Here is a 15,647-nt window from a genome sequence, read left to right on the forward strand (position 1 = left end):
TTCCCGAACGTATCAAAATCAATTTATATTATATCTAGAGTAGGGCCTAAAGCCATTACTTGTTGGTGGCTTGTCCATAAATGTCAGCTTGTCATCTGGAAACAGGACTACTTTTTAATCTGCATTAACAAACCGTGCACCATATTCATTGGGGTTTTTTCTTCTTTTAAATCTGTAAACTGTATATAAATAGTAAGCATGCATTCAAATTTGCAAAAAGAAGTTGTGTTTAACTTTCTCCCTGTAGAGGTTGTGTCAGCTTTTGTTCATTCAGGGATTCACTGAAACATACCAAGGATGCCTAGACCATTGCATGCAACTGTTAAGCCTTCAGTGCTACACACAAACTGAGGACTGTAGCTTCTTCAGACAATAACTTTTTTCTAAAATAGGATTAAGACTTCCACTAAATTTCTACCAATTATCAAAAAGTGGAAAGCAATGAAGAATATAAAATCATGAAATACACCAACATAATCTAAATTAGGGTTGTAAATATTAACCTCGACAATCTTTTTTTTTAAAAATAGATAATCACAAAATAAGGTAATGGCTTTGTACATCTGTTCTTACAGAGAAAGGAAAGCACTTTCATGTATTAACATATCTACTCTCTTTTCTTTTTGTAAATCCACTAATATAACCCTATCCGTTTTCTGCAACTTATCCTTATGTTTATCCAATGGATTTATATCTTGTAACATGCAATGCTGGCCTGGAATTTCTTAACTCTTTCTTAAGAGTTGCTTTCTCTTGTTAGAGGCACCAAGATCCCACACATCCTTTTTGTATACATACATTTTCACAAACATGGGCTATTAAAAAGACAACATTATTCAGAACTCAAAAATTCACATATGTATTTAGCCATCCTGGTATTCTTTTTGGGGATAAACAATACAGAATGCAGAAAAGAAATAGGAAATAGGAAGCCAAAGAAATTAAAGGTATGAAATAAGAAAAAGAAAGGTATCATGGTTAAAATTGGTATACAACAACACCATTCTCTCATTATACTTCTGCATACCTTTCTACCCTTGCAAGCCATCCTTGTTTCCATCACCACTTCATACACTACATTTTGTCCCTTAAACGTCTCATCCCTCTGTTCTTGAGCATCTCATCAACTCCATTCAACCCTTACTTTTTCAGTCTTCCCCTTCCTCTTGCCCAAATCACTTGTCCTTCTTACACGTGTCTTGTAATTCAACCCCATTCAATTCTCTTTCATTCTCCATACAGGTAGTCCTCGTTTAGTCATTGCCTTGTTTAGCGACCATTCGTAGTTACTACAGTGATGAAAAAGTAACTTTACAACCAGTCCTTGCATTTACAACCTTTGCAGGTCTGTAAAGCAAAAGAAAGCTGAAATATGATCATTAAGTTTCACTTAACAACTGCTTCACTTAATGACCAAGTTGCCGGTCCCAACTGTGGTCACTAAACGAGGATTACCTGTATATGACCAAAACACCTCTGTGTACTTCTTTCATTCTGGTCACTCACTTTTGCATTCAATCCACATTCCTTCACCACCCATGTTATTATTGACACGTTCTGTTGTTAAGTACCCAATTCCCAACCTACATTTTCCCTTGATATACTTAATTCTCACTTCCATATAGCAAAGTGGACACAAGCACACTCTTCAACCTTTTTTATTTCTTTTGACAAACCTTCATTCCTAACAGCAGACCACATACTACCCATTATCTTTCTATAAGCAGTTTGCACATGTTAATGTTTTTCTATCTTTAATATAGTACCCCTGTTGTCTACCACTCGGTATTGAGCTATTTTTAAAGTTTTTATAGTATACTTAGGAATTAAACATTATTCCAGATAGGGGTGCTAAAGGATTATATTCAGTACAGATTTAGAAGTAAGCAGCTAACTCACATCTCCCAGATAAAAATACAGATCAGAAGGAATAGCGATTTATCTTACCAATTCTGCCTTTCTTCCAATTCTCTGATGCTGTTTCCAACTTCAAGAAATGTTAAAATGCTCAAAAAAGCATGATTTTATGACAACCTATGTATTTTACTATAAAATACTTTCCTAGCCCCAAAACTTTATTTATTATACAGCTGGGAGAAAGGCCTGCTGAGCTCAGTAGAAACATCTATGACCATTTTCTCAAAAGAAAGACAAGAAAGATAAACAAATTGTTCATAGATATCTGTATTTTATTCAGAATCCCCCTGGGAACAGATGAAAAACCTATAACCAGAACAGACAGATTTAAAAGAAAATATAAGTTTTTTGCTGGGCTAGGTTTGTCACAATAAAACCAAAGTGCTGTTTAAAGCTGAAAACATTAACATTTTTTTAAAAAGTTGAAATAAATGAGTAGCCAGAAGACTTCATAACCCAGTTTCAACCTTGCACAGAGTCAATAAGTTATGTTTGCCAGTATCAGGGTGATATTAACCAGCTGTCATATTTGGGAAGCTAAATTAAATGTCTCCAGTGAATAACAAGCCAGTAAGCTGGTTTAAGATTTTTTTAACCAATATATATTTTAAAAAACACTACCAAATTTACCATGAATATATGGGCCAAGTAGATCTAAAAAGGCAAATCATTTTAAAAATCTAGACGAAGTAGCATTGTATAATATGGATTTTGTTACAGCAAAAATACATTTAGAAATAATTATGCTATTATGTAATGTACCAGAATTATCAGTATGAATATAATATATTCATATGAATAAATTATATTAATTGTGTTATGTTAATTTGAGAGGCTAAAGGTTATGGCATGACATATTTTTGATATTATTATACTTACTATATTTTTAGAGTTGGAAGGACTAAACCCATAAAAGCACCTTAAATAAATAAATAAGCAAGCAAGTAAGCAGGAACATAGTTAGGGAATATATTGTAAAGTCCTTGTTACCCTCATAGTACTCCATGGTCAATATCTCAGGAAGTAAATTCTAGCAATGAATTTCCTAAAATCTCTGCCTCTTCCACCACTCACCCTGTCACCCAACTTCCTCAACCTTCTTCCTCCCTCCTGTCCCTACTTTCTCTTCAACTCTCATCTGGGTGGGGTGGGAATATGACTTCCCTTACACACCATTCCATTCTCTCACTCAGGAGGGGGGCTTTTAACCTCCACTTCCTGCCTGCCACTTGAGCATTCTTCTGAAGCCTCCTCAATATTCCTCCCTCCTTCCACCTATCCACCCTCTACTCACATCCCCCTTCCATCTCCTACCCAATCACCCACCCATACAATTTCTCAATACACTTCTAAGCAATCTTTCCTGCTCCTTTTTTTCCACTCGACTCCAATCTGCAACACCCTTTCCAACCTGATCTTCCCCACTCTTGTCTCCAATGCAGTCTTTAGTCTAAGTTTCTCCCAAGACTCCTCCAGTTCTAATCTCTAGCACAGTCCTTCAGTCTGATTTTCTTCCGGTTTCTTCTCTTTCTGTACACAGAGCATGGAGCTTTAATTCTTCCCTTCTTAGCTATAATTCTGAGGAAGATTCTGCCCGTCAGGGTTGACTTTACCGTTGGAGTTGGTAAAGACCCTCCAGATGGTACAAGATGTTCCTTAAACACTATGAATTTTGGGATGGTTGCTGATGCAATTCACTGAGATTGCAATTGAGGAAAAATGTGTTCTCTACATGCGTATTGTCTTAACTGGCTGGCCTTCTCTGGGACTGGAAGCTAAACTGGGTTGGGTCTGATTAGTACCTGGATGGGTAGGGAATACCAAGGCTGTACAGGTAGTCCTGACTTAACAACCACAATTTGGACTGGAATTTAGGTCACTAAGCAATGCAGTTGTTAAGTGAATCATCATGTGACCAGATCCAATTTTACCTTTTTTGCAGCAGTCATTAAGTGAATCACATAGTCATTAAGTGAATCACATGGAGCCCCATTGATTTTGCTTGCCGGGACCTGGCTGGGAAGGTCACAAATGGTGATCACATGACCCCAGCACACTGCAACCATTTTAAGTACGAGGTGGTTGCCAAGCGCCCAGATCGTGATCACGTGACCGCGGGGGCACTGCGACGGTCGTAGCTTCAGGCACTGGTCATAAGTCATTGTAGCACCATCATAACTTTGAATGGTCACTAAACGAACAGTCATTAAGCAAGGACTACCTGTAGTCTAAAATGAGAAGCTGAAAAGTCATCCTAAAAGACGGCAATGGCAAGCTACCTCCATACCACTGCCTACATATATGTGCCTATGAAAGAGACTTTACTTTTTCAACCTCCACACTACATATACAATTATCCCTCTCCCTGCCCTTAATATTATTTAAAAACAAAAATAAGATTACCTGAGCTACAATTAACATAACAAAAGATAGATCTCAGCTTTCATTGGAATTGCAGCTGTGGAGAAAAGGATTAAATTTTCCCTACTTACACACTGGAGTAATAATTAAGCATGAATTAATATTCTTTTTTTAAAAACCAAAATGGCACTTCATGCTATGCACTTAACACAATGAGCAATAGGCCCTCAACTTTACCTTCAGCTATCCTTAGTCAACTATAATTGTTTCAATCTTTTCCTGCTACAATAAAGTCTATCATATTCCCCCCAAGCTTGCTAACTGTCTTTTTGTATGAACTCCAAATTCTCCCTTTGCTTAATTTCTCATTCCTTGCCCTGCTTACCAATTCCTCTGATGTTACTGATCCCTCTGTCATCTGCTTACAACTCCTCCCTTTGTGCTTTATGTACAGAAGCAGATTGTTAGATAAATAAAAGCAGAAAAATATCTCCTGCTGAAACTTTATACGTGACGAATGTGTCCACACAAATTCAGGAAATCTCTCTGCTGGACACATTATTCATATAACAGGATGAAAGACTCTTTCTCTTCTCTACCCATGTAGAACTACAGAAGGAGTATTTTTCATTTTGTTCATGGCCCAAAGACTAGAAGAGCTTTCTGAGCTTTCTCAGTATTTTACAAATCAATCTCTCTGTCAAAACACATTCCCTATAGTTGGGTGAGTGACATCAGCATCAGCATCATCACCACCATCTTGCAGCCATGGGAGTGTGTAGGATAGTGACAGAGTGATCACCAGAGATGAGAGGACTACATACCTGGCCAACCTGTTTGGCTTGCAGGGAGAGTTTGGGATTTTCTGAATTATTTTCTGTGGTGTTTAAAATTTCACCAACATTCTAGCTCTCTATTTCCTTCCCCCACCCCCACCACTACTGAAAGCCCTCAGGAATACATATCACCAGTCTCACCAGCCACCCAGCCAGCCAGCCAGCCAGCCAGCCAGCCAGCCATCCATCCATCCATCCATCCATCCATCCATCCATCCATCCATCCATCCATCGTATTTATATAGCCACCCATCTCATACAAAGCGACTCTGGGCAGTGTACAACAATTGAATAAAATAATGCAAAACGTCCACAGAGGGTGCTGTGGGCTGTCCTGCTCTGCTCTTTATGAATGTGTTCAGAGTTATCATAATGCCTCGAGTATTCCACTTTGTTTGCTATCAACCCCACCTTACTTTATCCTTAGGAAGAGATACAGTGGTACCTCAGGATACGAACACCTCTACTAACGAACTTTTCAGGTTACGACCAGCTCTGGCCGCAAAAATTTACCTCAATGTGCGAACTCCGCCTCGGGATACGGTCATTTTTCCACCCTGACACGTGGTCCGTGGCCATTTTTCCGCCCCTGACACGTGGTCCATGGCCATTTTTCCGCCCGACACGTGGTCCACGGGCATTTTCCTGCCCCGCCGCGCAGCGCCCGGCCGTTTTCCCGCCCCTCCGCGCGGCGCCCGGCCGTTTTCCCACCCCGCTGCGCGGCGCCCGGTCGTTTTCCCACCCCGCCACACGGCGCCCGGCCGTTTTCCCGCCCCTGACACGTGGTCCGCGGACACCAGAACAGATTAACGGTAATTACATTGAACCTTATGGGAAAATTTGCTTCGGGGTTTGACCAAATTCGGAGGGCGGAACGGATTAACCGGATTTACATTGAACCCTATGGGGAAATTTGCATCGGGTTACGACCAACTCGGGATACGCCCAGAGTCACGGAACGGATTAAGTTCGTATCCTGAGGTACCACTGTACTGGTTCAGCAATGAGTATACTGCATTAGTCACTGAATGCATACTTGCATTAAAAGGGGCCAAAATCAATCCCTTCCCCTCAATTAAAAAGATCAGGAAACAGAGGATGAGAAAGACCTCTGACACCAAACAGAATAGACAAATATTGGGCGGGTTGATCCAAGAGTCTGACCTAGTATAAGGAATTTTCCTAAATTTGCTTCCTTCATTCTTTATCAAATCTGTTTTGCATCCCTTTCCTCTCGCCTGTCCACCTGACTGAATCACATTTAAAATCTGTATAATTCCTGGCACTCTGCAATCTCTCAAATCATATTTCTGTATTTATTTAAAAGGTATATCCCAACTTTGCAGTGCATAGTTATTACTGACAGGCAGCTACCAGTTATGTTACACTGACTCAGACTTTCTAGCCACTCTTCCTGTGGATATCCATGGGGGGGGGGGGATGTGACAAGAAGGGGTATGATGACATCATCATGCAAATGCTGAGGCTTATATATTGTGATAAGAGTCAATGATACTTTAAAAAGAAGCAGCTAGCAAAAATATAAACAAAAGAGCCTTCATTACCTCTTGGACATCTTCTGGATTTTTTCGTGAAACAATCTGAAAAACAAAAGCAGAGGTATTTTTAGTGCTTCAGGCCTTTAAAAGAATAAAAAATAACAGATGAAATAATCCAGTGTATTAACACAGACTGGGCTGGGAAACATTTTATTGTGGAGTCCTTGATGCTCTCTGAGCTTGGTTGTTTGTTTGCAGACGTTTTATTACCCAACTAGGTAACATCGTCAGTGTGAGGGAGTGTGGATTTTCCTCCCTGTTTATATACAGTAGTTTGCTCTGCCAGTTTTGGTGGGGGTGTGGTTTTCTCCTTGATAGTTCCTTGATTAGGGTACTGTTTTCTGCTTGATCATTTGCCTGGTGTTCATCCCTGCTTATCTGGGTATGGCTACTGGAAGGGATGTGTTCTGGTTTTTTTCTTTCCTTCTTAGCTTTTTTATTCTCTCTTTTGAATGGTGTGTGAATGTGGTTTATTTCTATGTGTCTATTGATAGCTGATTTGTCTGAATGCCAAGCTTCCAGGAATTCCCTAGTGTTTTTGGATTTAGCTTGGTCTAGGATGCTCCCACAAAAGGAGCTGTGTAAGAACATTATTCAGATGAGTACAAATGCACTGCAGCAACCCAGAACAGCAGAAAAAGGAAACAGACTGCCTATACAACATCTTCCAACAAAATAGAAACCCATGCAACTTTATCAAAAAGTGCCTGACCAGTCAACCCACTACAGTACAACCAACGCAAGCTATGAAAAGGATAACACTGCCATACATCAGAGACATCTCAGAAACAACCAACAGACTATTACAACCACACGGCATTACCGTAGCACCCAAACCAACTAAAGTCCTCCAAAACATCTTAAGTAAACCAAAAGACCCAGTAGCCCAAGAAGAAAAAACAGAAGTCATCTACAACATAGAGTGTAAGGGCTGTAACAGCCACTATGTAGGACAGACAGGCAGAAGACTAGGAAAGTGCATCCATGAATACCAGTGGACTTAGCAATTTTAAGATCCAATGAAAACTCCTGAATCTTACAACACGTGGACAGACTCAACCATATGTTCAACTGGGAAACTGAGCATCCTAGACCAAGCTAAATCCAAAAATACTACAGAATCCCTGGAAGCTTGGCATTCAGACAAATCAGCTATCAATAGATACACAGAGATAAACCACATTCACACACCATTCAAAAAAGAGAACAAAAAAGCTAAGAAGGAAAGAAAAAAGACCAGAACACATCCTTTCCAACAGCCAACACCCAGATAAGCAGGGATTAACACCAGGCAAAAAATCAAGCAGAAAACAAGACCTCAGTCAAGGAACTACCAAAGATAAAACCACACTCCCATCAAAACTGGCAGGGCAAGCTACTGTATATAAACAGGGAGGAAAACCCACACTCCCTCGCACTGATGATGTTACCTAGTTGGGTAATGAAACGTCTGCAAGGAAAACAACCAAGCTCAGAGAGCACCAAGGACTCCACAGTTCAACCCTGAGCTACATATATTCTCTTCTATTGGAACCTATTTTATTCCAAGGGCCAAATTAATTTTGGGCATCCATGTCATATATGGCAAAGGCAGGGCCACAGACCACGGAGGAGTGCCATATGGCTCCTGATATACTATATATTGGTATATAGACTACATATTGCGATTCATTCTCTCTCTTTCTTTTTCTCTCCCCGCTGGAAATAGTGGAGGTTAAGTTTAACATCTGCCTTCTATATAGAGAGAGAATGACAATTTTTTAAGGAGAACTCCTGCTGATGGAAGCTACTTTAAAAGAAACTGTATACTAGCTGCTGAGTGAAGGCAACAAAATAATAACAAATAAAAAAGAAGAGTTAGAGCTACTCCACTCCTATTTGGCTCAGACTTGTCTGAGAAGAGGATATGTTTTCCACCAGGCAGTTGTGAACAGCAAACAGAAGGAGCAGGATGCCAGCTTCAGTTTCTATGAAACACAATCAAAGAATACCTACTGACCTTGAATGAGTTAGATCTCCAAGACCAGATGGAATGCATCCTAAAATACTGATGATCTAGCTGAATTTCTATTCACAATCTTGGCAAAATTCTACAGAACAGGCAAAATGGAAGAGAACAAATATTGATCCTATCTTAAAAGACAGAAGAAGAAGGATTGAGGCAGTCTAATGTTGATATCCAGGAAAATTCTACAGCAGATCATAAAATCAATATATAAGCATCTTGAAAACAAGAAGATGATGTGGGATAACTAGCTTGGCAGTAGTACATGTAAAAATAGTATCTGAATTGCAATTGATCAGAAACTGAATGACAATCAGCAGTAGGATGTGGCTGCCAATAAGGCAAATGTACTGATAATGTTGAACCTCAAACCAGTGGATGATCTCAACCAATGATTCTGGAGGGATGTTGAGTAGGAGGGAAAAGAGAGTCAAGCCCCATGACAACCCACAGAGAAGAGGCCTAGGGAGTGACCTCCCTCCCCCAACCAGCACCACCTGGAACAAGTCCTAAAGGAAAGAAGAGAACCACCATAAAAAGGTGCCCCTACTTCCCAACCCCTGGAGCCAGTGCATCAGATCCATCCGGACTCCACCACAGGTCATCTACAAATACAACCAAAGCTGTCTCCAAGCTAAATCCCAGCCTGAAACCCCACTGAAACAGGTCTAGATACTCCATTTCTTCAAGGGTTCTCTGCAGCTGCAAACCAATCACCTTCTAAATCACCTTCCCCCAAAAAGGCAGCTTCTTGAAGAGGAGACATGCCACTGCCTCTTTTAAGGCTGGATCCTCTCCCTCAAAGAGCTGGACACCATAGCATGGACACAACCACAGGTTACTTTTATGACCCAGGGGGATCCAAATCCAGCATACAGGTGGCTGAGTTAATAGCACAAAGGACCCTGTCCACTTTCTCAGGAGTCACCAGTTCAAACTCATCCCAAATTACACCACAAGACCGAGCCACAGACACCTTGGCCAGATCTGTCCATTCAGTCCAAGTTTTAAAAAAGAGATCCAGTTAGCCTAATTTTTTACTGAGTAAATTGGAAGAAAGCATTACTGAAAACTACATTATCAAGAACATAGGAAGCTACATGTTCTAAAGAATATCACATGGTTCTATAAAGATAAGCCCTACCTCACTATCCTTTTAAGTTAATAAGCATTTGGACAGGGATGATTTTCAGAAGACTTCTGATCCTTTTCAAAATAAACATAATATTCATGGAGCACTATGCTCTTATGGATCAGTAACTGGTTAAAAAATAGAAAGCAAAGAATAAAAATGGGCAGTTCTTGCAATGGACAGATTTAAATGGTGGGGTCCCATGGTTCTGTATTGGAACCAGTGCATTTCAGAATGTTCATTAAAAAATTGGGAAAACAGTCAGGAATAACCAATGAGGTAGCAAATTTGCTAAAAACACCAAATGGTTTTACAAAGTTAAAATCAAATTAAAAAAAGGTCCAAAAGGAGTCTACAAACTGGGAGAATGGGCATTAAAATGGTAAATGTGGCTCAAAATAACAAGGGGAAAGTGTGCCATGTACTCTTGCTGTCATTGGGCTTCAAAACAAACATGTAATCCCGTTAACCCAGGGATTGAGGTATCAGTTGGTTTACTGCCATCATCAAACCCTTTACTGATTTGAACCTCTATTACTTTATCCCTACCCACCTACCTCTCACCTCTGAGGTAATGTGATTTCATGGAACATAGTGAAGCTATAAAACAGTATAGACATTTTTTAAACATTTAAACAAGACACGGAATTAAGTTGTTGTTTTTTTTAATTTATCTATAGGCTGTCAAGTCTTGCTTTCCCCAGGACTAAATGTATATTTATAAACCTGTCACTGTGACAGATGAAGGTCATCCTAGGGCTAGGATTCTGAGCTTCCCGCAGACCCATCCTTCCACCTATAACCTCCCATATCCCTCTGTTTTCAGTTTCCACCCCCTCCTGAATAAAAACTGACAGAAGGCACCCTACATTACCATGCTTTGCATGACAGTTCTCATATCTAATTATCACAATGTGATGCATAGAAGGAAAAAACCTGGCCTCACACAGACAGAAGTCTCAGCTAGCAGTGACTAAACCAGAAATAGAACTTGAATTTGTGATGGATTAGCAATGTGAGACTATAAACCCAGGTGACTACAGTGAAAAAGATAAAATTTCATGTTGGAGATGACTAGGAAAGGAATTAAAAATAAAATTGGTATTATCCTGATGTTCTTCTGCAACCCTATGGTATAACCACACTTGCATTTTCTATGCAGGTCCCTACACTTCCAGAGAATTATTTATTTATTCGATTTATATCAATGGAATGACTCTGTCAATAACACCTAAAAGGTTTATGACTCCCATTCACTGCTGAGCATGACAACTTATAGGGTGTAAACATCCTATGGAAACTCACCTTCCTTCTTGTTAAAAGTGTTAAACTCAATTATTAAGTGTTCGTATGCATACTAAATTGATGATTACAAACTCACAAGGTTTAGCATCAAATCCACTATTTAGCTCTGCTCTGGGGGAAGAGAAGTACGTGTGTAGGTAACATTGTTACATCTTTCCTGCAACACTCTCTTCCCCGTGGCATTGCAAGCTTGAGGGGTTAATCACACAAGAGCCAAGTAAAGGCAAGAGACCATGATGCAACATGCATTAGATTCTGCAAGTGGAGAAAAAGAATCCAAACGTATCTTCTGTTTTCTTTTTAAGCACTTTGTAAGCTGATAACAGTGTGCGTGTGTGTGTGTGTGTGTACATTCTATATGCCTCTGCTGTACTGTATATTTATAAGGATTTAACTTTTAACTGAGAAATAGTTCTACTTCATTGTTTTATGACACATGATTTCTCTATGTAACTTTTTATCTAACCTGTTTTCTTGTTTTTTCCCCTTCTATGCCCTCAAACTATTTAGGAATATCCAAAGAATTCATGAGAAAGGGTAAACCAACTTTGTAATCCTTGGGGATAAAAGTATTGTGGTTTGTTCTTCTCCATAATGAAATTACTGTACCCAACTTTGATTAGGAAAGGAGAACCTTTTCAACCTAGAAGGCATCTGTTACTAGTTGTTTAGTCATACCCACATTCCATACTACATCTTTTCACACACAGTCAGATTAGCATCCTGGGCACAATCACTGGGAGGGCGCAGAAATCTTCATTGCTTCCCCTTCCCTCCCAGTTATCTTAGGGCAAATTTCTAGCTTGCCACCTATCAGCAATCTTGAATAAGGCATCTTTCCCCCTTGTAATGACCCTGCTCAGAGCAATATAGTTAGATTTTCAATTAGCATTACTACATCAGGAAAGCAAACAAGGGCAGGGTTTTTCAAATCAAGTTCCACAGGCCCCTAGGTTCCATGAGCACTTGATGGGATTCCACAAGAGACTAAGGGCAAAAAAATAATAATAAATAAATAAATAACTAATATATAAATTTGCATAAATAAAGTACAACATGCACATATTTCATTTTATTGTCAATTTTCTATCCTAGAACTTTGCCTCTTGATCAAGATTTTCAAGATTTTTTTTTAACTAACAAGTTTCACAACTGGAAAAAGTTTGAAAAACTTTGCTCTAGAGAATCTGGATTTCATTTCCCATCATGCCCAGCCAGCATGGTTAATACCAAGAGGTTGTGGTAGTTGCAGACCAGTACATTTGGGGAATGCTGTCTTAAAGAATGTACATGAAGCTTTCTGAACATTCTACAATGCTTTATCAATGCTATTATTATTACCGCTAACATCTGCAAAGGAATATTCTATAGAACAAATTCAGGGCAGTTCAAATAGTAGAAATGCCTTGAGTTAAAATAACAAAAAAGCCTGCCTGTACCCTTCTTCCAAGAATGCACAAAGTATTTTAAAGATTATTCTCCCCAAAAGTCTCAAATAAATGAAAACAATTCAAGATTTTTTTCTGTCTCTGGTGCTACTGATCTTTTATTTACCCAAAGAAATCTCAAACTAATAAAAGTATTGGGAGTACTCTCCTACTCATCATCAGCATAAACTAACAGGTACAGTACAGTCTGCAGCAAGTGTTGTGTGGCTACTACAAAGTTGCCCTGTCATTACTACTGTTGAATGCCCACACTGTTTCTAACAAAAGATGGAGAAATTAAGCGGCTGTACCAAGTTCAAGTACATAAAGCATCAGAAGAACTTTCCTCCAGCCATAATGTTATTGTGAGGGTCAAAAACATTTAATAAATGCAGTATTTTGGTAATATCTCCTAATTATGGACAGAGCTTAGAAATTGAAAGAGGACCTACTCTCTGAGATAAGGTTTCCTGTAATGTTCAATGCATTTCAAACGATGTGCAAAATAACCGTGTTGTGACTAACACAGCAGTTTGGGTTTTTTAAATCCAGATCGGGAATGAATTTCCAAAAAAATTATCTGCTATTTAAAGTATGAGTGGGACTGGTTTGAGTTTCTGCACAAAGCAGATCCTTCCTCCCTATAATAGATTATTTTTAATATGATTCTTGCACTGAACTCAAGGGCACGTGGGCCTTGCAATTCATTCACCTTTTCCCCTTCAAGGGAGAAACCCAGAACAATCCATAACCTTCTGCTGCCCTTTGCGAACACAAATCAAGTACACATTGGCTGTTGCTCTGGCGTGTTCATCCTATTGGGACTTAAGTTGACAGCTGTTCCTTCCACTCTAGTCTTACACAATGCAGATTTCGATTGCTCTTCCCTCAACACATTTCTACCAGGGAACACCTGCCATTCACAATTCTGACAATCCTTTGTGCCTTTACTCTAATGTAAGACCTTCTATATTCAATGTGGCTTACCTGAGATTATTTATTTCTTTATTTATTTGTATTTCAAATTTGCCACCACCCATCTCACTGCGGAGTGACTCTGGGCGGTTTACAGTAAAAATAGAATAAAACATTAATTAAAATAGATAAATATTATGCAATATTTATGCAATATTGTTATGCATATTTAGTTATGCAATAATTATGCAATAAAAGATATGCAATATTGTTTCTGCACATATTCTTCCCTCTCCCCCCACCATCCTGCCCCACATCAGGAAGGAAGGAAGGAAGGAAGGAAGGAAGGAAGGAAGGAAGGAAGGAAGGAAGGAAGGAAGGAAGGAAGGAAGGAAGGAAGGAAGGAAGGAAGGAAGGAAGGAAGGAAGGAAGGATGGATGGATGGATCTGGGATGTGGATTACACTTCTTCCATTTTCTCTCATCAGGAGATAGGAAATCAAGGGACACTGCAGTCTCTCATAACCAAGGAAGTGGTTTTAAGAATATGAACAATATTCCCTCCATTCTATGTAATGGGGAACTTTTATAGAAAGAGAGGGACCTCCAGTGCTATTTTCCCCTTCACGCGCTGAAAAAATTTGAGTGACAGGGTGACAAGCTGCATATCTGCTGGGGGAAGGAAGTGAAGTCAGAGCTTTTGACTGGTAGGACATCTTCGCTCGGTAGGAAAACATAGGCTCCGACTGCAAAGAGCCTCAGGCCCAACCCCTGCCGCCTCCAGCTTTCAAAGACTGCGGATAGCAGAACCAGGGAAAGATGCCAGAGGAGGAACCAGCCTGATACGCGCGCAGATGTCTTGGACGAAAGGAACAGCCTCGCGTTTCCTGGATGTGCCGCATGGGGCTCACGAACGCATAGTCCAGCCAGCCGGGAGCGCCGGGCAGCTTCTCCCTGCCCTGCTACCGATGAGCTGACCCCGCAGCTTCACGAGCACCCGGAGCAAGCGCCAAGGCAGGGAATCCGCCCCGACGATCGGCTCTGCGGCCCCCAGCCCCGGCCGCTGAAAATCATCGGGGAGGCGAAAGCCCCTCACTCGCTTTCCCGACCTCTCAAAAGGCAACTCACCCTCGCGGTGACCTTATAGACCGTGTATCCCCGAGGATGGCGCTTGGGCTCGGTGACCGTGTAGAATCGGGCCAGCTCCCTGCCTCGACTCCGCGGAGATATCATCCTTGCCGCCGCCGTCGCCGCTGGCGCAGGGGCTCGCTGGAATTGCCGAGGCCGCCGCTTCCCCGGCGCCGGCTGGGCGCCGCCTCCCCGAGCTGTCAGTCAATCGATCCACTCCCGGGTCAGGCCCGGACTAGAGGCGGAAGCAGCTGCGGAAGTACCGCGCCCGTATCGCTTCCCTCGTAGCGGCTCAGCGAGCGGCAAGGACCGGTGGCTTCTCGCGCTGGCCGGTCGGTCCATTTCTCCACCCACCCATAAGGGCTGGAGACAAGAGAAAGGACGGCGAGATCCCCACAGCGGTGTTACGATCGAGAAGCTACAGCAAATGCTGCGGCTTCTTTGGTATCCAGAAAAAAGTAGACAGACGGAACTTGTCCTTACAAAAATAAATGGGGAAAAACGCTCAGTGTTATCTGGCATCACCATTCTGGTAGGGAAATCAAGAGTTGAATTCAGCGGGGGTTAGCCCCATTAAGATTTGTCTTCATCGTAATCCTCGGTAGGCGATGTAAAGTTTTTGTGGCCCCTTTCTAATGTTGCTTGTTGTACCCTGTAAAGAAGTTCCGCCCTATTCCGTATGGGAGGGATGTGAGACAGAATTGAGAGAGAGAGAGGATCAGAGAATGAAAAGACATTAGCCCCTCTGACTCTTGTTTAATCTTAATTCTGGTGAGTTGAGTATTGTATTATAATATCTAACTATATAATTGTGTGTGTGTGTGTGTTTATATATGCACATGCACACACATAGACATTCTATATTGTCTTCAGACATTTCCTTTATTTTTTGTACCAGGAGCACAGAGGAGGGGAAAATACTGATACAAAACATGGGGAGTAGCCACTCCACCAGGCATAATACATAAAGGGCAAATGTGTGCAGAGTAAGCCTTCATGACTAGAAAAGTATACACAAAAGCTCAATCCTCACCCTGCAGACTCTTACAGTGCATATGCAGAA

General features: G+C 40.9%; 1 protein-coding gene across 7 annotated transcripts in view; it reads right to left on the reverse strand.

Moving 5' to 3' along the window:
* RPS6KC1 (ribosomal protein S6 kinase C1) overlaps positions 1 to 14,987 on the reverse strand; it is a 109,178-nt gene extending 94,191 nt beyond the window's left edge. For 5 of the 7 annotated variants that reach the window (XM_088146796.1, XM_088146800.1, XM_088146794.1 and 2 more), the window contains exons 1-2: positions 14,585 to 14,987; positions 6,680 to 6,715 (exon numbers count right to left, since the gene is read on the reverse strand). In XM_088146796.1, the coding sequence (XP_088002922.1) occupies positions 6,680 to 6,715; positions 14,585 to 14,689 (141 nt within the window). In that variant the 5' untranslated portion in view covers positions 14,690 to 14,987. Of the gene's footprint in view, positions 1 to 6,679; positions 6,716 to 14,584 lie in introns of those variants that run through there. The other 2 variants (XM_088146805.1, XM_088146819.1) reach the window with 2 other exon arrangements.
* Between the last annotated feature and the right edge of the window lie 660 nt (positions 14,988 to 15,647).

Source organism: Python bivittatus, unplaced genomic scaffold (genome assembly GCF_059951505.1).
Source record: "Python bivittatus isolate LINGU-HERP-01145 unplaced genomic scaffold, Pbiv_v1 ctg000020_np1212, whole genome shotgun sequence".
Taxonomy (NCBI): Eukaryota; Metazoa; Chordata; class Lepidosauria; order Squamata; family Pythonidae; genus Python; species Python bivittatus.